At 41.7% G+C, this 24,202-nt stretch overlaps 1 protein-coding gene across 3 annotated transcripts in view; it reads right to left on the bottom strand.

Moving 5' to 3' along the window:
- Positions 1-21,881, bottom strand: part of Fkbp14 (peptidyl-prolyl cis-trans isomerase Fkb14) — a 138,978-nt gene extending 117,097 nt beyond the window's left edge. The window contains exons 1-2 of one of the 3 annotated variants that reach the window (XM_076791274.1): positions 21,725-21,881; positions 21,482-21,693 (exon numbers count right to left, since the gene is read on the bottom strand). In XM_076791274.1, the coding sequence (XP_076647389.1) occupies positions 21,482-21,693; positions 21,725-21,811 (299 nt within the window). In that variant the 5' untranslated portion in view covers positions 21,812-21,881. Of the gene's footprint in view, positions 1-21,481 lie in introns of all 3 variants that reach the window. The other 2 variants (XM_076791272.1, XM_076791273.1) reach the window with 2 other exon arrangements.
- Positions 21,882-24,202: the final 2,321 nt, after the last annotated feature.

The raw sequence follows: 24,202 nt of genomic DNA, 5'->3' as shown, positions 1-24,202 counted from the left end.
ATATAGTATAAAAACCATCGATGCAATGTGAACACAATATTTTATACTCTTTGGAGTGTACAGTGTTACAATTATTTTGGCAAAGACAATTTTACATTTATGCACGAGTAATTTGCAAAACATTAGCTTCTCTTCGTCTTCTCATGAATAAATTACAGCACACGTGCTTCAGCATCGAAATCGATATAAAACGAAGTTATCCCTTATATCGCTATTATTTACTCGAATTAGAGTTTTCAGAGCAAGCGGAGATTCGTTCCGTCTATGAAAATAAAAGCTTTTGTACGAGATTCGATCGATAATAACCATGGCTGGGACAGTGACATTACTATAATGGAACCATCAACAAAGGGAGCGTCGATATTTGCGTAAACATCTTTTCAACAATATCCTTTCTGACGATCAAATCAGACCTGTGAAAACTGCGTTGCTCGCAACGAAACAATTAATTTTCACCAATAATTGACCAATGAACGTTCATAAATAGAAAATTTTCCTGCTAGAAGAAAAGATCTTTGTCGGGAATATTCGATCATTCTGTTTGTTCGCGTGCGTAATAACAATGTTCCTCGATCTGATTGATGGTTAATATTTCAGCAAATCCGGGCTGTATACTTTGCGGTGTTCGCGGGATCTCTTTATTAGCTGAAAGCATGCTCGAAACAGAAAAGTGCAGCGAACCACTAAATTCGCATGCCTAAGCGTACCCCAACAGATTTACTTTCCGCGCATAAATCACATAAAAATAACTGTTCCGCTCTGCGTGTCAGTTCCCCATCATCGAAGTATCGATTCCGCCTCAACTTGTAAACACTTAGCTGCTTTACTTCACCGAACAGACTATAACTAACCTGGGATTAGGGGATCGCTAATCAACTCTTTCCGATGTCAATCCCGCGAATTTATTTCAACCATTTATTTCGGAATTGCGTTCTTATCCAATTCTGTTTGCCAGCAAATCACTCTTTCCGCTACACTGTGATCAATTCAATTCCTGTTTATGATTTCTTCCCGCCCCTATCTGAATCAATTTAATTTAAAATCAAACCGTTGACAATTATAAATTTTATACAATTTTTTTTGTATGCGTTAATTTGATTAAATTTATTGCTAAAAGCGTTTTAAAACTACAGTGCTTGAAAACTGCATCAGTTTTCTCACAAAAACTCAAGATAAAATCTACATGAAAATTTAGAAATAAATTTATTAACTGTAAATATTAATGCTTTTCTTTCTAGCGAAGTAAAGTGCTTCCACGAAATGTACAGTTTTGTCACGTTGCAACATAGAATGTAACAATACGTGAAATCAGTAATTTGTATATTGAGGTTGTTCAATGGTCCCATGATCAGAGTTTGTTTGTGTAATTATCATTCGCCGAGTTGCCTCTGTTCATTCATTCGTCATTTGGTCCAGTTCTGGTTTAATCGTATGCTCGAATTTGAATACAAGCTACAACCATGAAATGTAACATCTCGACAATGAAGCAATGTTGTAGAATTTACAATTTTAATTTGGAAGTTACGGTTTTGCCCGGAACGTCGCTCGCACGTTATGACAGCTGGCCGTCTGTCAATAATCGGAACCCGCCTTAGTAGTCTAATTTTGTCCGGGCGTATCTAACGTGATGCGAATTCACCGTATCTGTCCATCCGTTCTACGGCGCGCGTATATATATTTTACGCGGCTGCGTGCGCCCGGCGAGCGTGCACTTGAGAGACAGCCAGAGCATGCAAAGCAGACGTATTCCGCATTAATTTAACCGGCGCCTCCCGTTACATATCTCGTCTATTTAGCTAAACAAGCCGCCGCATACCGCCGGAAACTTCAACTTTCTCCGGCAAGGCCGTCCCGCAACGGTCGTAATTATTAGCGACGCCACGGAACAGAAACGACCGACCGTGTAAACGTACCCGTGTAAATGGAATTCGTAGTTCAACCGCTTCAACGAGAGTTGTTTGGAATGCGGTCTCCGAGATAAATTGGATCGATTGTGCGCAAGGTGCGAAATATTTTCGTCTCCGTTAGCGTACCCTGTTCCCGGAAGCTATTGTAAGCCACCTCCTAAAAGCAAGCACACATTTTATATAGCAATCGCTCAAAATAGCGAAAAATAACACACAACCGGAATCGTATGATGCAATATACATATGTTGCGACATGAAATTTTCTAAAGATTGAAAAACGAAATCAATTTTCCTTCTAATTGTAGTTGTCTCGTTATTTTTTACGTTTTGCTATGCTTATACAGTATTGTTAACGCCAATACTTTTATCAAAATATTCCACGAATTGTTTGTTTCTGCCTCATGTGATATCAAATTCTATTTGCTCGAGATACAATTTCCAGCAGCGATAGTGTCATCAGCAAACAGAGAGATAACGTTGTTTGAATGTTTCGAGCGAGTTTCGTGCCGGAGTATACATATGAAAGGAGGAAATAATTAACAAGATAAAGTATAGGGTGGATCGCTTTTTTCCAATGGTCTTTATCGGAACGGATCTGCACAGAGGAGGCCGAGGGTGAGCCAGTGTTTCCCTCGAGGTTCTAATATCGCTACTTTTTCGCGGCGTAATTGATCATCTTCTTGCAAGTGTCCTCCGGTACAAGTGTCCCCTAGCACATTGTACGGTATATTCGCTGGTGACTGACCGTAATGACCAAAGTTTCGCGGGCGGAGCGACAACCCTCCGCAAAAAATGATCGTTCTTTCCCGGTAGTTCGTGGGAGGAACTTCGAATATCCATTATAAATAGCACGGTAACTTCCGGAGTCAATCGAAATCAGCGAAAAATCGACGGGCCGAGGTGTGAGACGAATCCAACGCTCGCCTAAGCATCGTCACGTTTTTCCCCGGTTATTACTTTCGCAACTTTCCCTCGTGTAACTGTTCTTGTAGCATTATGTGCTACGATGAGCTGGCGATTTCAGAGTTTCGCGGTAACTTTGCACGCGGACAACATGAATTCATAGAATGATGATCGTTAATCAGATTTTCGCGAAAACCTTCCTATTTGTTTCCACATTGTAATATACGGCAACACGATATTAAAATGTATCAAATAAATTAAATCTTTCAAATGTTAGAAAATTAATTTCTCTAAAAAATCATCACAAATTGAAAAAACAAGTTGAAGAATATAGGTCTTTTTCACGAAACACGAGAAAGCTCTGCGTACGTATACTACGCGAAATTGGCAAAATGATGACGTAGATCCGCCCCGATTTCACGTGCACTAGATCATATTTCATAGTGGAATAGATTCCCGATATCGATATGAGCATATGATTTTCAGTGAGATCAACCTGAAACCGCCGCAAACCAGACGAATAAAAATCACGTGTTCATGAGGTTAACTTTATCCTGAACATAATCTCTAAATACATATGTGCTCATAATTATGAAAGTGGTCTAAGTCAAAATTAAAAAAAGAGTTTATCAGTTATTTCACATCACATTATTTTAAACTAAATTTATTCAATGTAATTTTGACGATATCGTCAAAAATGAACCAGTAGATTATATGGAATTCATTTAGTGTTAATTGTGAAAGTGGTATAAGTCAAAAATCAAACACGTAATAGCTTACAGTGATGCTTGTTCAGCCCAAAATCGTAACATTAAAGTAGCATTGACATGGATGAAAATTGCTCAGTCATCAAATAATAATATTGAAACGGTAGACCACAAATTTTTGGTATCGGGTCATTCCTTTCTACCGAATGACCGTGATTTTGGGTTGATAGAAATGAAAATAAAAAAAGGAAATTACTTATACAACCCTGAGCATTATTATGAATTGATAGAAAAGTGTAGAAGAAGAAATACATTTTCGATAAAACGAATGTCGCAGCCGGATTTTATTTCAACGAAATCACTAGAAGAGTCAATAACAAGAAGACTAATAAATACCGCGGGCGAATCTGTCTCTTGGCTGCAAATTCAATGGATGAGATTCTTGAATAATGAACCTTATAAAATGTTCTATAAAACTTCTTTAGATGATTCTAAATTCCACGTTTTGGATCTTTCACCTAAAAGTGGATGACCAAAAATATACGGAAATATTAAATTACTTCCATTATACACCACCACTAGACCAGTAACGGAAGAAAAACATAAAGATATTATGTGTTTACTACCATACATCCCTGCAGTTTTTCAGGAACATTTTAAGAATCTTAAAAACTCGAAATGATAAAAATGGATTACTTTTTAAAAATAATTAATAAATGTTCATGAATTATTTCATTAAAGTTATTGTTTCAAATAAAACTCATAGTTCTTTATTGCTTTAAGTCATTTATAGGACATTCAGTTAATTTTGAAAATGGTCTAAGTCAGTTCAAACTTTAAAAACAACATTTTCGTATGAAATTCACACAAAATTTCATATTCATAATAAATTTCCATTAATCAAGACTAATAAAATTATAAATTAAAATGTCGCATAATGTAAAAATATTTTTTAATTTATTCAAATGCAATTCATTATATATCTCGAAACAAGAAATATATGACTTAGACCATTTCATAATTATGGGCACAATATATGGTTTCAATAAAAATAGACTTTTCTTCTGTTTGTTTTCCTGCTGAAATGGTTTCTTGTAATTGACTTAGAAAATTTTGATTCGGCACAAAAACCCGTAGCAATATATCGTTTAGTAAATCCTCGGTTAACCATTGCCTTTGAAAAAGCTCCTGAACGAGCACAGTCGTCTAAAGCGTTAGGGCTAGAGTCTTATGGCGGAGAAGACTCTGTAGACAGTGAGCTCGAACGTTATCTACAGTTTCTCAGCGAGACGATTCCTTCGAACCTGAGATACATGCTTGACCACGTTTCCCTGACAGAGGGTCTGAAGTGAGGCGGAGCTTTTAGTCGACGGCGATGGTTCCCAGTGGCAAGGAGCGTTTTCGGTTGCATCCGAGTAGAGCCAGGAGCAAAGCCTTGAGCAAATTACGCCGTCGGTAGCGATCGGAGGTGTGTCGGAGGTTTGTGCGAGTGCAATTTCGTATAGCGGATCCTGATCTCGTATAAAGCTTCTCAATGATTATTACTAGGATAAAGTTACCGGGGGCTCTTAATCTCCGCCGCGGGCCGCTGCTAAGTATGTATATGAATCGTGTAATAACGGCGTTTGATCATTCCGAATCGTTCAGAGATTTTGCACGGGATGCGGTGCAGCATTCATGGACTAGACCTGGTCTAGATTGCACGCTTTTCACCTCTCTTCGGTGATGCTCGCTGAAAGATGCACACACGCCAGCTCGCCTCTCCAAAGCTCGGTTCGAATCAAACGACAACTTCGTAACGAATGTACTCTATTTTTGTCTTCGAATCAAAAGACCCGCGGCGGCCATACTCGCGGTTGTTATCTGTCCCGCTCTAATTATTCTAGACTCGCGAATTCTCGCGCGGACCACGTCATAAACGTTGGAGTCGTCAAAAAGTTCCTTTGGTTTGCTGGGACATCTATTCCACGAAAACAGGAACATCATTTGACTTGGTTAAACATTTTCTATATTTAGGTAACTATGCTTTAGAAAATCACGAACGCGGAAGATTTTGCAGGACGAAATCGGAGGCAGGCTCCCGTATTCGCAAGTTGAAAGGCGTTGAAATAAAATTCATAGGAATGACAGACACGTCGACTGAAAACTATTAATATTAGGGAGAACATTCTCAACTGCGCTGAAACGAAACGCCGATGTCTTTTCCTTTTCTCATTCGAAACTGTGTTTGATCGTGTTCGGATTGAAACAAGAGGAAGATTTTTGCAAAAGGAAAAATTGAACTTTGAAATGATCTAGAACGCATAACAAATGCATATTTTCATGACGACAGCGACACAGGAGTTTCGCATCGACTCATTATTTTCCGATTCTCTGGTGCCGAAACGAGACCACGCGATCCTATTAATCGAATCGGCGAGCACCGAAGAGGTTATCCTCGGCAAATTTCCTTCGGTAATTATTCTCAGCATGGTTCATTAATTTTCCACCGGCGCGGCTAGTCCCTGGTGGACCGATCGACCGTTGGCCACGGGTTCGACAAATTCGCCGGTCGGTTTTACGCGAAATTGATACGTCTCATGTTCGAACGGCGGTCAACCTTCATCGATCATCGCCGAATTCCTATGATTTACGGGCTGCCAATTGCAAGAATGAGTTATCTACGATGAACAGAAGCGGGGACACGAGCGGTATCTCTCTATTCGCGGACCCGCTGATGGGATCGGATCTAATCTGTCGAATCGCGCGGGCCCGATAGCCGTGCAAAAACTGAAATCAGATAATGCTCGTTGCGTAACGGAATAAGCCTCGGATCCGGCCGTTTATACCCGTCGTGATTTCCTCGTTACGCGACGCCCAGCCACACAGTTTCACTTGGTAAACACGTTTAAGCTGGAACTCGTTGGATCCGTGAAACACGACGAAATAATCGACTACATAAACGCGTATACGCAACCGGCGCGGCGATGTGTCGCGCAGAGAGCTTCGACCGATTTCAACCCCGTAACCATGTTATTGGCGTAGGAATGCGACGACACACGCGACACGTAATCGGATAGAAATGTAATGTAACCCGAGCCCTTTTCTATTCAATTATTTTCCTCGCTGCGAACGTCCGCGCTATCGGATGTTCGATTTTTAGGCACGTCGCGCAGCGCTGTGCGGCGATCCTACAGTAACGTTGCCGTTGCACATTAAGGCGAAATAACGACATTCAAATTTCAGAATTTGACCTACATTTTGCAGCTCTATTTATTCCGAGACATTCAATATTAATCGATAAACCGTCATTCTTTTTCTAGTGTCTCTATTTTACGACTTTGCCTAAAGAATGTGCGCAATACGTAATGTTACGGGTCGAGTAAATCTAAAATTTTATATTTTATTAGATTGGAAAAAAATTAAAAATCGGCTGAGAACGCCACGGAAAAAGCTTTGTTTTTAAACAGTGTGTAGATTATAGCCAATCAAGTACTTTTGCTTGTGGTTGCTTTCTCGTCAGAAATTCCAATTAATGATGCGACTGATTCAACGGTGCGTTCATTAATGCATATGGATTCTGGAGTATCACGTGGTACCGTATCAAAGGAATACGGAGACAACACGACAGTGACGATATTAGCCGTTTGATATCGTAGTGCCGGTTAAATGCTATTACGAGGTATTATGTAGAAATGAATGAATTAGGAGGAAATGTACAATATCGATTTCGCAAAAGATACAGAGTGAGCCGATCAGAATTTTCATCCGAGACAATTGGTTTTTGTGAAAATGTTTCATAGAAAATGTAAACAATTCGGGAAGAGAGGGCTACGAATTAATTTGTACGCGTAATGAATGATTGAAATAATTTGAGGAGACCCAATATTCGTAGTATTATAGAGGAAAGCTATAACAGGGATGCTTACGGACAAGTTTCCGGAGGATTCTATACACGTAGATATTCTTCAGCGAAGCACGAAGTCACGGAACGCGCAGGCAACATAAAAGCGAAAGTGAACCCGTTTAGCCGGTCGTCTTCGCGTGGTCCGCGTTGCCGTTGCATAATACAATCTTCGGCCGCGATTTAATCGGGAACGCGACGAATAAAACGGCAAGATAAGCCGTGTTCCGCGAGCACACGGCAATCTTGATGAGTACCCCGAGGTACCCGCCCGTCTCACAGCCGCATCTGATCTCGTTACGTTCTACGTGTCTCATTTTCGTTCGCGACACAGAGCGCAGACCCAAAGCGCAACGGTGCAGTAAAATCTTCTAATATCACGGGGCCGCGAGCAGCATAGCGCGCGCCAGCGAAATTCTCGTTGAACGCGATCAAATAAGCTGCCCGCAATTATCCAGCTTACCGTACAATCGTGTTACACCTCGCAATAAACAGTTTTTAATTGAATTCAACATCACCTTCGCTCGATACCGGCATTATCGACGATTAACGCGCGCCTATTTTCAAGCGATAGATTCGCGAATGGTTGCTCATCAGTGAAATAATCGGTCACGGACGTTTATCATTCCCAGCTTCTGTTCGAGAGTAATTAATCCATTTCGAGTGATATAGAGCATGTGCGATGTCAGTTTTCTTCTACGATCCGGTAATAGCAGTATTAAATTTAATTAAAAAATGTACAGACTGCGGGACAGAGATCTCTTCATTTCTTTAAAAAAACTACGGTTTTACTATTTTCTTGAAGGCGTTTCTGAAAGCGGCTATAAACTCTGTAAAATTTCAAGCTTCTTCTTTTTCGCAAAATATTGCTGAAATTCGCACAATATTTATAGAATGTCGTAAATATACTTTGTCAGTCTTTGTATTTTATGCTTTAACATTTTTTTAATTCAGGAAATTTTTTCTAAGTTCTATAATTGTATTAATTACTTATAACAAGGAACACTCGAAATACAATTCATAGAAGTGTGTAAACGCATATGTTACTGAAACTCAAAGCATGATTTTTACCCAGAATTCCCATTGATTCAGCACGGCGATTAAGTGCACAATGGCGAGGAGGGAAATCGGAATTTTCGCTAACGAATGGCGCGGCATCTTGCATTCGAGAGCCGCGCGACGAGGAATGGCGCGAGCAAATATTGCAACTGGCGCGCGCGTGTCGTGGATGTGTGTAACGCGTTCGATTCACGGAGAAAGCCGGCATTCAATAAGAGGATGCAATAAATTGCGGGCGAATTCGGGCGAGCGCAACAGACTCGATCCGCGAATAGAAAGTTCATCGGCGGTTTACCGTGCTCTGCGGTTGACGCTTGTCAATCTGACGACGCTTTGCATAATCGCGCACGTTCCCGAAGACGGGTCTCGCATCATGCATGCGTTCGACGTGAGCGTGAACGTGTACGCGAACGCGAGCAAAACCACGAAGAAGAGAGCACAATCGCGGAGAGCGACCGTTCACTCGGTCGCACCGCGAAATAGAAAGAACCCTACGGGGACCGAGAAACGAACGATCGCATCCCGCAAACTGTCACGGACGTAACCTCCGCCCCCGCATCGCCCTCTACCTGTCCCGATAAACCAGACCTCCAAACTTGACAGTCGTCCCGGGACAGATACGGAAAAACGAGAGGGAACGAAGACGAAGAGGCAACGAGACAACGACGACACGAAGAATACGGGGATCGTTTGCGAAACCGTCGGACCGATACGCCGATCCGACCAGGCACCCTGATTTCTTATCGTTGACCCCAACCATTCGATATCTCTGCACACCGATAATGACTCCTGATAAAGCTTTTCGATAGGAACGGGCTTGTTACCAAGCGAATCCGTTGCATCTGCATGTTATTTATTTAGCGGTGCTTCAGGTGCGGCCCGGTTTGATTGCCATCATAGCGGCCTCGAAAATTTCATAGAATTAATTTTCTGCTTCTTAAGTTTTTAAAGTCGTATCAACTTTTCCGTTCTTAGTCACTGTGTTTTCTATTATGCTAGCATTAAGTCTGTTTCCCTTCAGCACTCGACGAGCATTTCTATATTTCGTATAGAACGAAGACGAGACAGCAAAGGTAAAGAGACACCCACTTCAAGGCGACAAAGTTGAAGTCACATTTCTTGGACAGTTAGCAAAGTGCACACGCTGGTGTTTTGTTTATCTACACTGCCTCGTCTCGCTGGATGGAGTATAGTGTGTCTTCTGCAAGCTTGGTCTTTAGTGCGTGCAAAGTGCCGAATCCAAAAAATTCTTACCATTCAAGATAATTAATAATTACTAACACATTCGCAGCAGATGCCAAGCCAAAAGTTCTAGGTCATTTGTTTAAGATAACGTAGCTTCGCGAAATTTCGCAAATTGGTCCGATGCCCACGTCAGACACGACCCGGTGCGAATGTATTAATAAACTCGAAACTAGAAAGTTAAAATTTGTCATAGTAAGTACGGCTTTAATCTTAGTTAAAAATATTAATATTTAATATTAGTTAAAAATAAATTTCTAAACTTACAATTAGTCAAAGATCACTGTCACCGAAAGAAAACTTGAAAAGTTGAGCTAACCGAATGCGGTACACTGAACATGACAGCGCAATGATTAATTTTGTAAATCTGAACGATTGAAGCCGTCTACCATTTCTAGGAGTCGTGGTATTCAAACTGTCTCGCCAGTCGCGGCGTTAAAGAATAATTAAAAATGCAACGAGATTATACGGCTCTAACAATAACAGATGGGACATATTTTGAATCATTGAAAACTTCGATAACATTTTTAGCGAGTCGCTAATAATCCACACCGGCGGTCGGCGCGACGTTAAATAACGAATTAGACAAAAAAATTCTAGTGAAAATAGTTGGTTTAAACCAATGTTTTTCGGTTCATTGAGCCTCGGTTATAAAAAGGGTATCGATTTTGTAAAAGTTTAAAGGCAAGTAATGTAATTAACAGACCCACCTTGTGCTCAGCGAAACTATCGGATTATCGGGAAAGTATTGACCCTTTCCGAGGTTACAAGTAAACACAAGAACGGTTTAAAACTTTCTCCGACGATCCAATATTTTCCTCCTAACTCCGGCGCTAGGTTAAGAGAGCTTTACTGTACGGTTTCTAAGTTTCTACGTATTAGGTATACATAATTTCCTACGAACATTGGATATTTACCGTCGTGTAGAATAATTGATTTTGGCTAGCATCAAATACTCTTTGCGATCAGTAATTAAAAATAGTATAAATTACTTATCAGGTGGTGACCATCTGATTTTAGTTTGGCTGATTGATTTAAATCGAAATCTCTGGGACGCACTAATGGAACATTAAAAGCGTGTGCTAATTGGAAAATCAGTTGACTGGAATATTCGATCGAAGCTGAAGCTTGAATATTCTATTCATCTAATTAATTAGCCAATTGTCCTCCATACTATGATTTCTACTGCAAATAACTCACTCCAGCTACCATTTTTGTTTCAATACAAATACAGTACTCTCTCTCAATAGATCGCTTCTCAATAGTTCCCCCCACTACTTCCCCCACTACTGAGCAACCATGTTCACATTCGTATTTCAAATGTGACTCTCTCAATAGTTTGTTCAAGATGTATAAAAATTTTTATCGCTGAAAAACTGAGAAATTATCTTAATCGTTTTTGTAAGTGGCAGTACCTATTAAAACTTTTTTATTGCGCACGAGTGTGTTTCATGCGCCACGAATTCTCACGAAACGTGGGTTTTTAATCCACGAAGAAAAATGTAAAAGTGTATCGCCCGCAAAAATAGTCTCTCTTATATTTGTTGGTAAAACATTTAAAAATACACTCTACATGGACGTGGAATATTTCGCCGGATTTGTTCGATGAACAACATCGGGTCGTAAATATTGATAAACTGAGACTTGAGGCAATTTGTCAAAAATTCACGGCTAACAATATCGAGAGATATTTCATCTGAAGTGTACGATAAACGACACCGAGTCGCGAGATCTCTCATCTGAGGTTTCGAAGGGGTTACGAACCGCGATGCCATTTTTCTCGTTCAGTGTGGACTCGCTGTAGGCTCTAAGAACTCTTGCGGAAGTAACAAAATTTGAATTTGTTTAAAACATGGTTCATTTGTACTTGGAAATGCTCACAAGAATATTTTACAATATCTAGGATTAATGGTTCTATCCAATAATTAAAATTGATCATCAAGCACTCGACCTAATAAAATTTGAATATTTCATAAATCTTCCTTTACGTGCGATAGAACTCTCAAAACATTCATTACCATTACATTTTACTTTGCAAATTAGTTCCGACCTAATTAAGAATATACTCTCCAAGAAATGCAGTGTTTTCTATTATTTTAAATTGTCACTTTCCGTGGATGATACGTAACATTTTTGCCAACATTTTACGTGTAATCAAAAAGTCAAAATTAATTATTCAAACTCGACGATACCCAATTCCTCGCTGTACGTATCTTCCATCTGCTATTTTTATACCTCTCCCATTCCATTTGCGAGGTTACTAACAATCAACCCTACACAATTCCGTGTACCTGCAAAATGGTGCATTGCTAACATTTTCGGCGGCCTGGCAACCCAGATTTTGGCCATTTTGCACGAGCCTCCTTTTCCCAACTTCAATTTCTACTCGCGAGATGTTCTACGCGCAGCGTTCCCATTTTCGCGAGCAAAATTCCCAGGTGTTAATGTTCGAGTGAATAACAGTCAGCCTCGCAGCAATGATTCCATCGCCGTCACCGACGTGGACCGGTGTTCGTGGGATCGGCAGCGACGATTCTGCCAGTTTGTTCGGTCACGAGAGCTCGAGGTTCCTCAAGCCCCGCCTCGCATTCCCACAGCAAATCTTTGGTCCGTGTCAGTTTTTGTTTCCCGAATATCCCGCAGTGTGCCTCGGCTTTAATGTACTCTCGTCGTCCTTCCCTCCGCGCCCTCTCACACCCCCGCCGGTACACCCCCGCGTTCGTTTGCCCCCGTTTCCCATTCTCCTCGCCGTTCGCGTGCATTTCTCGCAAGGCGTGTCGCGCCGGTATCAAGTCTACGCCGCGTTGCACATTTCTGAAGGAGTTCTGAACGCGAACTGTGAATGAATCACAACGGTCCATAATCGCGAAAACCTAGACAAAAATCGCATTTTCAGCCCCCTACAAACTTTACTTTTCGATTACGCACTCTCGAAAGTCCGGTCCATCTTACGGATCCGTAAAGTTTGCTGAAAAATTGACGAAGCTTTGAAATAGTGGAACCTCGATTGTCCGTAAGAATCGGTGGAGCACGTGCGTTCCACGAACAGATTAATCGCTTAACTACAGTGCTAGATTAAATCTTTACTAACTTGCACGATAATTGGTACAAGGATGTGGAGAAAAATGCCTGTTTCAGACATTTACGACGTGGACGCAGTGTTTCGGCCTACCGTAAATGTTGGTTGGCACTCTGGCAAAGTGTTCCACGGCAGCGGGAACCGACCTCGAAGCTTATTGGGAAGAATGAATGGAGGAATCGAAGTGGATTCTTCGTGGAAAAAGCAGGCCGAGTGCCGATCGAATAGCATCCGAGGAGAAGGAGCGGAGAACGTTTTTAATCATTTTTAATCGTTTTTAATCAGAGATCGCTAACAGGCAGATACAGACACGTCACAGATTCAACGGTTTCGCGAAACTCGTTTGAATCGGACCAGGGGTGTACGAGAACCCAAAATATCGGGACGGGTACCTGAAAATTTCGAGATTCTCGAAAGGGTCGGGATTCCCGAAAGAGTCGGGAGACTGAAATGTATAAAGGGCCTAGCAGGATAAGAATGGTCCAGCGGCCCGGCAACAATTTTTATCGGTATTGTGTGGAAAACAATGATTTTAGGTTGAAAGATAATCCCCCAAAAATTTTAAGTCGCTAACCCTTCATTTAAGGATAATATGAGGGTAAATACCCTTAACTGTATCATTTTTTTTTCTCGGTTGTTAATTAAGATATTCAGATGAAACAAAAACGAAAATATTCGAACTTACCTCCTTCATATCATATATTTTTTCACAATTGTGATCAAATTATTAAGGGTAGAAAAAAATTATTTAATTTTTTAGGGGTCGGGGTTGCAAGCAACCCTTCGAGTGACCACTTCCAAAAAATTCAAGAACAATGTTCTGTTACCTATTTAATATGTACAAAAGTTTCGAGATCCTGAGATTGGAGGAACATAGTTAAATATTGAAAAACAAATGAAATTACGCCATTGTAATAGTATAATGTATAGTGCAGTGTTTCTTACGACTCTAATTAACAATTCTTATCAGGAGATTAAGTCCCTCCTTGATCAATTATTACTTTTTAAACGCGACGCATCGTATTATATTCTATTCTTATCTTCCCGAATTTATAAATAGACATTAAGTATCTAGGTGTAAAAGAGAATTTTAGGAATCAAAATATAGATTTATTCAATCTTCGTCACTATTTTCCTCAATTACTAGTACAGGTTGTGTTACATCAAATATTTTGGTTAATATCTCCGATGGTTTTACAATTTTCGATTTAAATCGCCCATGAGATAAATAGTAAATAATTGTAGCGACATGAGAACAGCAACCTACTGTTCTGTTACCATTAGCACAGACACATGTATATCGTGTAATAGCGGTATAACTAATCAAATGTGGTACATATTCAATGTAGCATTGATAACTTTTGCGAATAATATGCCTCGAATGTACTTTCACCCTTATAATATACAATATTTTGTTAGTTTCCTTTAAATATCCAATATTTAAAATATTGTCATCCCTCATTAATTCCGCTAGATAGCATACTGCCTGGATTAATTGATAGGTACCTGTATATAATATTACATAAGTAGTATATAGTTTTATATGTGTTAATGTTATACATATACAAGACGGGTAAAGATTGGTGTTAAAGCATGTCCTTACCTGTAAATAAGATTTTCAAATCTTTCTCAGTCATTTCCGGAAATTGCACCGTTTGGTATTTAAATGTCAGACGTTAATGGCAGCTTATTGAAGAAACCGGTGGCGAATGATCACAAGTACCCGGAGTCTAAACGGACGATCGTTCGAACGTGCGATTATGAGAATATTTAACCATTAAGAATTCTAATTGCCGAGACTGAGGTCTTATTAGACTCCCGGCGATCGAAATGATATTGACAGCGTGGCAATAGGAATTAAAGATAGATGAGTTGTTCTACGAGACCCACATCGACCGACTTTGCTATTGTTCGTACTTCTACACGCGCTGAATCTATGTGCGGCGCGTTCAGACGGATTTTTCGAATATTGAGCCGCGTGTATTCAAACCTCGGAGATACAAATAAAATATTCAAGGCAACATAACATTCTCCACACGAACACACGTATCGATTTGTCCGAGGAAATTCTGCAGATTCTACTGCGGTGGTAACCTCCTCGTAATGTGGTGTTTTGGAACATCAGAAATGTTTGCGACTGCGCGTAGTTTCGCAAAACAACGATGTCAAGTCTCACTTGAGGAAAGAACACATTCGACGTTCGTTCTACATTTTCAAACTCGCGGAATTTGTACGGTTGCACTTGGTCGTCATTTCTATCGTTATTCAATTACCGTTATTTATCGCCAATGTTGAAATAAAAATTGAACAGTGGAATTTAAAGTAGAAGGATAAGTGAACAAAAAATTTGTAAATTTCTTCTTCGAAAATGATAAACAAGATTAACCCGGATGACTGGGTCCATTTCAATCCACAGTTACAAACGTTCCATACAAATTCCAATTTTCTGGATCGAATAAGAGGATCAACGTTGATAGCAGAAGAAGCAAGTTCGAAAATATGTGAACAAAAAATTGATACGTAGAATTTGAACGGATTCGTGAAATCGTCAGCGTGCAGGACCCTACTTTTTCAGAAACATTGAAAAATGTGTCCAATTAACACGGGGAACTGCTCGTTCACCGGACCGCTCGGCGCAGTAACATGAGATTCATTTTTTTTAATTAGAGGAGAATCTGCCGGGGAAAAAAAATTTTCATCATATCCCGCAATCGAAACTCTGCGTAGCATCCGTAATATCGAACGCGCCGCGTCAGTTCACCGTCCCCCGTGACCTCCAAACGTGGCATTAACTTTTCCCGGCGCAGTGCGTCTGCCGGCTTCACGATTAACGGTATTGGTAACGGCCCACGAAACAATTTAGACGAGACAACGCGCGGTCACCTGGCTCGAGCACCGTTCCCGTTCTCGAATATACAGCGAGTCGGATTCGACCATAGCTTCGCATTTTTTTACGAGCCAGAGCCAAAAAGAATATCACGTTCGTGGCAAAAAATAATGTACAGTAATGCTTCGATACACGTGCGAAAGATGTACATGCTATTTGTGAACAAATTTTTGCTCGGAAATTCGATTGACGAGAAGCGTAGCATGAGAACTGGATACATCGGTGAGACAATAGTAACATTTTTGTTTTTTAGTATTTTGCTGTGAAACTTTTACCGGCATATTTGGCGTATTCTTCTGATTAAGATGAGACCAAACATGACACAATTTGCTCGTTTAATTTACGATCCGAATTCGCCAATATCAGTGTGAATAAAGGATTCATATGTAAACACTCATGTTCTATCGATTAATTCGGATAATCGAGGTTCTATTCCATCGTGAATTCAACAAGCAAATGTGATTGAAACTGTGTTTCAGACCGGGTTCGGTGTCATTTCAATCAGAAAAGTGTAACGAGTTTGCCGACAAAAGTTTCAAAGAAATAAGTAAGAACAAAAAAGTTTCATTATTGTGTGGTTATCTACTCGCTATCATTTTCTACGTTCGGCACTAGTCAGCTTACGTCTGTACACGGTGTAAGCGACACTTTGGTTCTAAAGTTTCCACATATATCGACACATCACTGTATTTAGTGTTTCAAGATCATTTTTATCCCGACTCCTTTTCATTTTGATTGCAATAATCATGGTCGCCGATTTATATGCAGCTAATTAAAAACTATCTTTGCCAATCCTTTTGTCCGTGACTGAACAATTTAGCGTGCTGAGCGTTATAAACGTTCGAATTCAGTCGTGTGGCAGTGTGTTTCGAAAATATAGTTTCCTCGAATGGAAAGTTTTAGGCCGGATGCGGGGACGGCTCGCGTAAAATGCAGGAAAATCTTCCGATAGGCAGCCGGAAACGATGCGTGGGCGAATGTTCAAATGCGATGCGCCGTTGCCGGGAAAAGGACACGTTACGCTGCACAAAGAGAAACGTGTCTGTTTGCCGTATACAATTTTTTTCGCATTTTAATTAATGTTAGCGTCAAAGCGGTGGCCCAGTGTTCGAAACGCCGTGAGGCCAAAAGAGAAACGTTCAAACGGCCGGTTTTTGCATAAAGAGAGAGAGAGACGGCTCCGTGGGAGTTTTAACGAACGATGATTTAGGGAAATGATTATGAAAACACGGGGGAGAACGCTTGTCCGATCGCGATACAATTTTGCACGGATATTGTGGCTTCAAAGGGCGCGCTGCCCGCGCTTCTCGACGCTATAGTAATATCAAACCTGATGCGCAAAGAGCTTGATGATGCGAGTTTTCATGGACAACTTTACACGGGAACAAATTCCCTGGTCGACAAAGAGCTATCTCTGCGAAAACACCGGCGGATATCAATTTTATGAAAAGTTTCAATGGTATCGAACCGTTCGGATTTACGGTCTCGCTATTAGCGAAAGCTTTTTGCGAAGACTCTTTCATTGTATCGATGTCATACAGACAAGTTTATCGGGGAGAAAGATTCTGTTTTATTTGCAACTTAATAAGTTTGATGTCGCGTCCTCCGAACAGTCCAGAATTATATAATACCTCGACCTGATATTAAATGCATACAACCTAAAACCGTGAAATTTTAATCTGAAACATTTTTCTAAAACATTCTTTGTAACTTATACAGTCCGGGAGTTTCAGGTGACCCTGTAATTGTAATAAAAGATCAAGATATATAATTTATTGTTCGCATAGAGTTGCGAACATCTTGTTAAAATCTTCCAAAACTTGGCCAGTAAAGTTGATTGCGCTTTAATTATACTTCCATTTTATTTAACCCTCTTGGGATTATTGAGGAAGACAATAAAACTTTAGCGCGAAGCTAGACTATTCTATAAAACAGCGAATCCGTGCACAAGCTTTGAATGGCGAGTTCCTTAACAGGCGAATAATTTGGCTGACGACAAAATCACGAGATAACGGTTATCAAATGCAGAGACGATATAATTATTTTTAGTCTAGTAAAAATGGAGGTCGCCGGTATGCGCGATAACGCATCTTGTTTGCCTGTTAATGCTTTTACGGGGAGCAACAAAGCCGTTATCGGGCTCGCCGGTGCGCCGGCGAAGAAAAACTTTTAGACGATCGTTCACGAGCGAAAAATTCCGTCGCGACTTCGGCAAAGGTGAGCATGAACGCGAACGGGAACAGGAACGTGAACGTGAACGTGAACGCATAATTGGTTTCGTGAGGAACGTGTGTGTGCTCGGGAAAGCAGCGGTTTCCGCGCGGACGTCACGAGAAGCAAAATCGCCATCGATCAACAGCCTTCGAGAGCGAGTTTGTCACCTCCGGATCGAGGAGCAATTAATTCTGCGAACGACTTGGCGGAACGGACGCCGGGGGAGGGGAGGTAAGTAAACCGGTTGTCAAATCCGATTTCAGATCGCGACAAGAGCCTGAAACGCCACGGCCGTTTCGTTGCCGAATTTCCGGCTATCGATACCGACACGTCATTCTACTTTAGCCCGGCATCCATCGCCGCAACAGTTTTCACAGGGAAACTTAGGAAACACCGACACCGAGTGAAATATTCGACCAGTAAGTATGTAATTTCACGCTAGAACTACCGAGTAAGTCAAAGCGAGTTGCTTTTAATTCCTTCTTTTACAATTATGGCAAGCGTAGACATACTTTCGTGAGAATTTTTCTAATGAACTTCTTCGTTGGAGCACAAACTTGTACGACATCTAAATAAACGTTATTATATTTAAAGAAATTTATACATTAAAAATATATTTAAAGAAAATAAAGGCATGGGTTATGGTAAATAGTTCGGAGCTGCGAATGTATAGTAATCTATTCGTCAGCATAATTCACAAATAAGAATTAATAAACCGAAAATATCTGTAATAAAAACACCGAGATTATAACACGATAGAACTGTATGATCTACAATCTCGATACAAATCAAAATAAAACTGTTTAAAAGTTCGTGTCTATGTTAAAAAAAGTTGCAATAGAAAAATAAAGAAGTATATGTGAACAGAATTAAAAATACCCGATAGGGGGCTGTTCACTTTCGTATGTGTCAAACATGTATCGATTTCCAAATACAGCAAATGACAGTTATCTATTGAAAGCTACGGAACATTGGTTATCCAATCGACGTTTAATAAATTTAGGTTTCAATCAATAACGGAAAGGTGTCTACAAATTTCTAAAAAGTATTCGTGCAATATTGATCGATCGAATGTGGGCTATTTAATGCAGAAATGGTGCAATTCAAAACAGTTGATCATTCCATAAAACACGATAATATCGGAGCATGTCTTACGCAAGCCATCATCAGGCTCGTGTGATTAATTGTTGCTGTGTCGCACAAATCTTCCGTAAGAAACTGTATTCTTTCTAAAGTCATATCAAGAAGCACCTGTGCACACAATATTGAAGAACTCGCGCGACGCAATTCTGTCGAACAGGCGCGTCGCTGTACGGAAAAGAACCGCAAAGACAACGAAAGCATTAACCTTAACGGAACACTTGCTAGGTCATCTGTTTACGCGTCCATCCTGGAAAGTGTCCGCGTTGGCAGCTCGCGCGGACCAATCGCGTGGAAGCACGTTTCACTTCGAAACGAGTCAGTTAAACCATCCCGCTTGGTGATCGCATGGATCCTACGTCTATCTCGTCGACGTTGCCACGCAGAAGAGCTATATTGTCAGCTCCGGTTTTTATTGAAATTTTGTTCGCAAAAATATCACCAGAAAACCAATAGAAGATATCAATTAAAAATTGGATCATACCGTTTGTTAGTTTCCTAAGAAAAGACACATTCCTAAATACGCTGGAGCACACCGACCTGCGATGAAAATAAAAGTACTATTTAAGCAAACTGTTAGAAGTCCCTTGACTGTGACGCCGGTTAATTAAGATCCCAGTGAAAACTTTCGAACTTTACCACGTCAACGGGCGTGCGAAGTCTGTCTTCCGGAAAGCTGCAACGTGCAAGCATTTCCGTCTCGGCTCGCTCGAGAAAGTGCGCCATACTGCGGCAATAATTCTCGTCGTTTATACTTGAACGAAGTGCGGGTCGAGAGGTAAAAAGTGATTGAAGCCGCGCGTTATTGCGTATCAAGCTATAAGCGATTATGTATAACCTTGCTGCGTGAAACGGACCTTGTTAATTATTTTGGCTCGAAACTATCGATGCGAACTCATCACGTCACGGTAATCCTAATCGAGACCCGATCAGCGATCCAAATTAATAGAATATTTAATCAATCAGCTTGATACATTACCATCGAAATCATTTCGATGTAAACCAGCACAAAGATGTCCTCGACAAACGCGAAACTAGGTGAATCGCAACAATTGCTGCAAATCTACACATTATCAGCGTGACGTCATCGCGTTTAACGCGAGTAGACCACAAATGTGCTTCCGAAATAGCATAACTGTGACGTAGTGGTTTTACAAGGGAACACGGAAAAAGGAGTAGTGGTACATGAATTAAATATTCGTTTTGCTAGGAAATTGTGTTTGAAATATTTTCCAGTATGTAGCTAATGTTTATAATAACAGTAATTTTTCTCCGATATAAACGTTCGAAAAAATACTACTACAGTTAAACAGTGAAGGCTATGTACTCACATTTCTACGTTCTAGATATTTGAAAAGGCACGCGTTTGTAGACTTTTCTGACCGACCGTATTGAATTTTCAAAATCGAATGTCTGTGCGGGATACACTGTGTAACCCGTTTTCTTCTTTCAACTGGCTGACCTGTGCATGTAACCTGTTGTCATTATCACTCGGACTGACAACATTTAGGCAATTATTGTAGTCATAAACAAAATCTTTCCCCTCAAGAATACATAATAACCACATACAAAGCACCAGTGAGCCGCACGCAAGCAAAATAAACATCAACAGCTGTGCGCAGACTACATTTTCGAGATCGTCATCAAACTGTCAGATATCTTCCACCGTCAATTAAGTCGAGAACTCGGGATAAAATTTTTCTGTTCAAATACTATCAAAAGTTCGCTTAGCGCATAGAATGAGCAGACGCGTTAGTGATACAAACAACCGTCACTCCGTTTCTGTTTCACATTTTCACAATCTAAAATTCTCGCCAGTCGTTGATCGGCACATTGACCACTGGCCCACCAGACGGAAAAATGAAGTACACTTAGGAAGTACGAGCATGTAGCTGACGAACGACAAGAGGTAAACGTAGCGAGACGTGCACATGGCGAAAGATTCGGAGCGGTCAACTTTAAACGCTTCTGTCTTGAAAACGACTGCACGGAACAGGGAAACGGGACCGCAATATTTGTATCGTACGTCAAAGAGCCATACGATAAAATTAATTTTCAAACCGGGAAGAACAACCTCAGCCGTATATAATAGCACACGGGAGATGCTAAGAATCTCGCAGATGGAGCCGAGGAGGCACCCGGAAGATCGTAGAATCGACCAAACAAAACAACAACAACAACAAGACCTAGCAGAGGGGAAGTACATTGTGAAGGGAAAGGATCCTGTGGCGAGTGTGCAGCGACTTTGTAGTAGCAGCAGACATCGAAATGAAAATAGTGGCAAAGGGTAGAGGTCCGAGGGACGACGACACGTGTCCGATTTGGATCCTCGGCGGAAGGAGGGCCGGTTCGCCGGAAGCTGTGGGGTTCGGCGTGCGTAACGCGTGGGGCGGTAGGCCGCGTCGTATTGTCCGCTTATCGCGAACGCGTTCGACGCGTGTTCGGACGAGTGTCACTGACCTTGAGTCGAACTTGGTGCCGTCGAGAAGCATGCCGGTATAGTGCATCGTCAGCTGGTCGCCGGTCTTGGACTTGGCGTCGCAGACCTCCGGCTCGTAGACCTTCTCGACCTTCAACCCGCCTTGGTTCTGGTTCGCGTTCGCTAGAACGAGAACGGCGGCGAACACCAGAAGCACCATACGGGAGGACGCGAGCACAACACTCGCGGTATTCTCGGAACGGACAGCCATGGTTCGTAAGTACTCTGACCAATGCTCGTGAGCAACTGAGTCGTTGTCGCGCTGTAGTCCGCCGAGCTACCTTCGCCCGAGCCCCCCTTCCCCGGAGCATGAACGCCGCCGCGAACGGCGAACACCGAACGCTGCCGGTGAACGTTGGAGCAGGACGGGAGAGCGCACCGTGCCGCCACATTGCGCCGTCTCATTGGCCCCATGGAATATGTAGGTCTCTGCCTCGGCCTCTTTTCCTCCTTCCTCGTTCCTCTTCATCTATCTCTGTCCGGGAGCCCGCTCGCCTCTTCCTCGCCTCTCCTTTTTTCCAGACGGCACCGCGTTTTCTCTTTCTCTATTTCCCCTACCCGCGAGACCCCCCTATCCCGCTCTCTGACTCTCTCTCTCTTTTCGTCGCCCACGCCGGCCCCTAGCCTCCTCCTTGTTTCTTCCTTCATTCTCATCTCCGCCGCGTTCCACGGTTCGGTTCTCCAACGCCAACCACCTTCTCCTTTTCCTTCTCCTCCTTCTTCCTCTTTCTCGGCTCGCTTCTTCGCTCCGCGCCGCACCGCGCCGCGCTTCTTCTCGGCTCCGTCACCGAACCAGACCTCCAGCTCCTCTCTTTTTCCTACGAAGCTGGCCCGCGTCCTTCTTTCCATCAACGACAAGCTTCTTTCTCGCTTCCTTGCTAACCCGCGACCCTGCACCACTACCGGTCACACCGTCTACCAGCGATGAACCCTGCGCCGCGATGCTCCGCCGCGTCCTCGCGCCCCCGACTCCGTTCGGGTCACTTTGTAATTTAGACCTCTGGACCTCGGGAGCTCGTTTTTCTGCCCCCTGGGGCGCACCGCGCGTGGCCGATGAGACACGATCGCTGGATAATGCGCCGTTCAACGCGTGTCCCTGGTTAAACGTTTCGACGACCGGGCCCGGGCGACACGATTCCGTGGACCAATTCGAAGCCGATCTTTATGGGCGACGTTATTCTCGTTCGAATGGTGAAATAGTATTGTTACGGGTTCGGGGCATCTTCAGTGAATAAAACGTGTGAAATACCAATAAACCTTTATCAACCCCTTAGCTTACAATGACGCATCAGAGGCGTCGTAAGTCTATCGGGCCAAACATGAATAAGACGCCTCAGAGCCGTCGTAAGGCTACCGGGCTAAATCTTTTTTTGTTTTAATCGTAATTATTTATCAAACATCTTGCAAAGTTAATTGTACCGCGCACGTGTATATATGTTACAGTGAAACACCGAAATCTGGAGAATGTCGACTTTCACCGGTGAATGTCAACATTCACATAGTCGCTTGGTGTATGTCCGAAATATTTGCTAAATACCCTTATTTCTGACTTACACCGGTAAATGTTGACATTCACCATGCACTAATGGTGAATGTTGAACATGTTGGAGATTTATATTTTCTTCTCCGTAATTCAGTCGCTATAAAATGTCACGCCAAGTCGTGATTAATTTCGGGTTATGTGCGTTACGTTACATTTCCTCATAAAAAAGGTTTAGGGTTAGGGTTAGGGTTAGGATTAGGGTATAAATTAGGGTATCGGAAAAAAAAAATTAAGAAAACGTTGCTCGCGTTATCAAAGCTTGCATAAGACTGACAAAGCTGATTGACTCCGAGCAGAACAAAGGATTTGGCGGGAGAGAGCCAGTCGCTTGTTTTTTGACTCTTCTGTTTTGAACCTCCACCAGAGCATATCTGTGATTGTCGACATACACCGGACAGGGTCCGAATATACAACAATGTAATAAAATATTCGATCTTTCACCGACGTATTTGGTATCTGTTGACATTCACCGGTGAAAGTCGACATTCTCCAATTTCGGTCATTCACGGTAACATATACAAATCATAGGAAGTTTGCGATTTGTACAGTTTCGGACGCTCAGTCAAGCTGTGTATGTCCCTGCGCGAGACCGACCTTGGTGTCGCTTTTGGCCCGCACAGTTGGAAATTGAATCCTAAGGAAAGCGGTTAAATAGAGAAGGAGTACTCAGCTTTGTGTCTTCCCTCAGCGACGTTCGTCAACCGACTCTCTCATGTCTCCATTGTATCGTCGTCATTAAGACGACGCGGCAACGAAGGCCAGTCGGCGCGATCTTTCGATATCGTAACATATCGATACTCGTAACAGTATGTATAGGGTTATTCACCGGGTAAACATCAAAGCAGGAAACGCGTTTTTGTTTTGGCTACAATTAAGGGGCCGGTGAAAGTAACTAATACATGTTGTCTTATAAACGACGAGATTGAATTTATTTGGATTTTGTGCGGTTCACATTATAATACAGGCTCTACTAAATATATTCATTTAATCACTTCTACGAAATCATCTTTATAATTTCAGTAATTGTAAAATAAAAAATCTAGAACCGGTCATTTTGTCAGAATTCATAGACCTACGGTTGAAGTATGTTGACCTACTCGTTTCTGAATGCCTGTGAGCTAAATATCTGAGAAAATTGTACAGTTTATAATAATGTATA

This window comes from Halictus rubicundus, chromosome 7 (assembly GCF_050948215.1).
Source record: "Halictus rubicundus isolate RS-2024b chromosome 7, iyHalRubi1_principal, whole genome shotgun sequence".
Classification (NCBI taxonomy): domain Eukaryota; kingdom Metazoa; phylum Arthropoda; class Insecta; order Hymenoptera; family Halictidae; genus Halictus; species Halictus rubicundus.
This window is presented reverse-complemented; position numbering and strand designations above follow the sequence as displayed.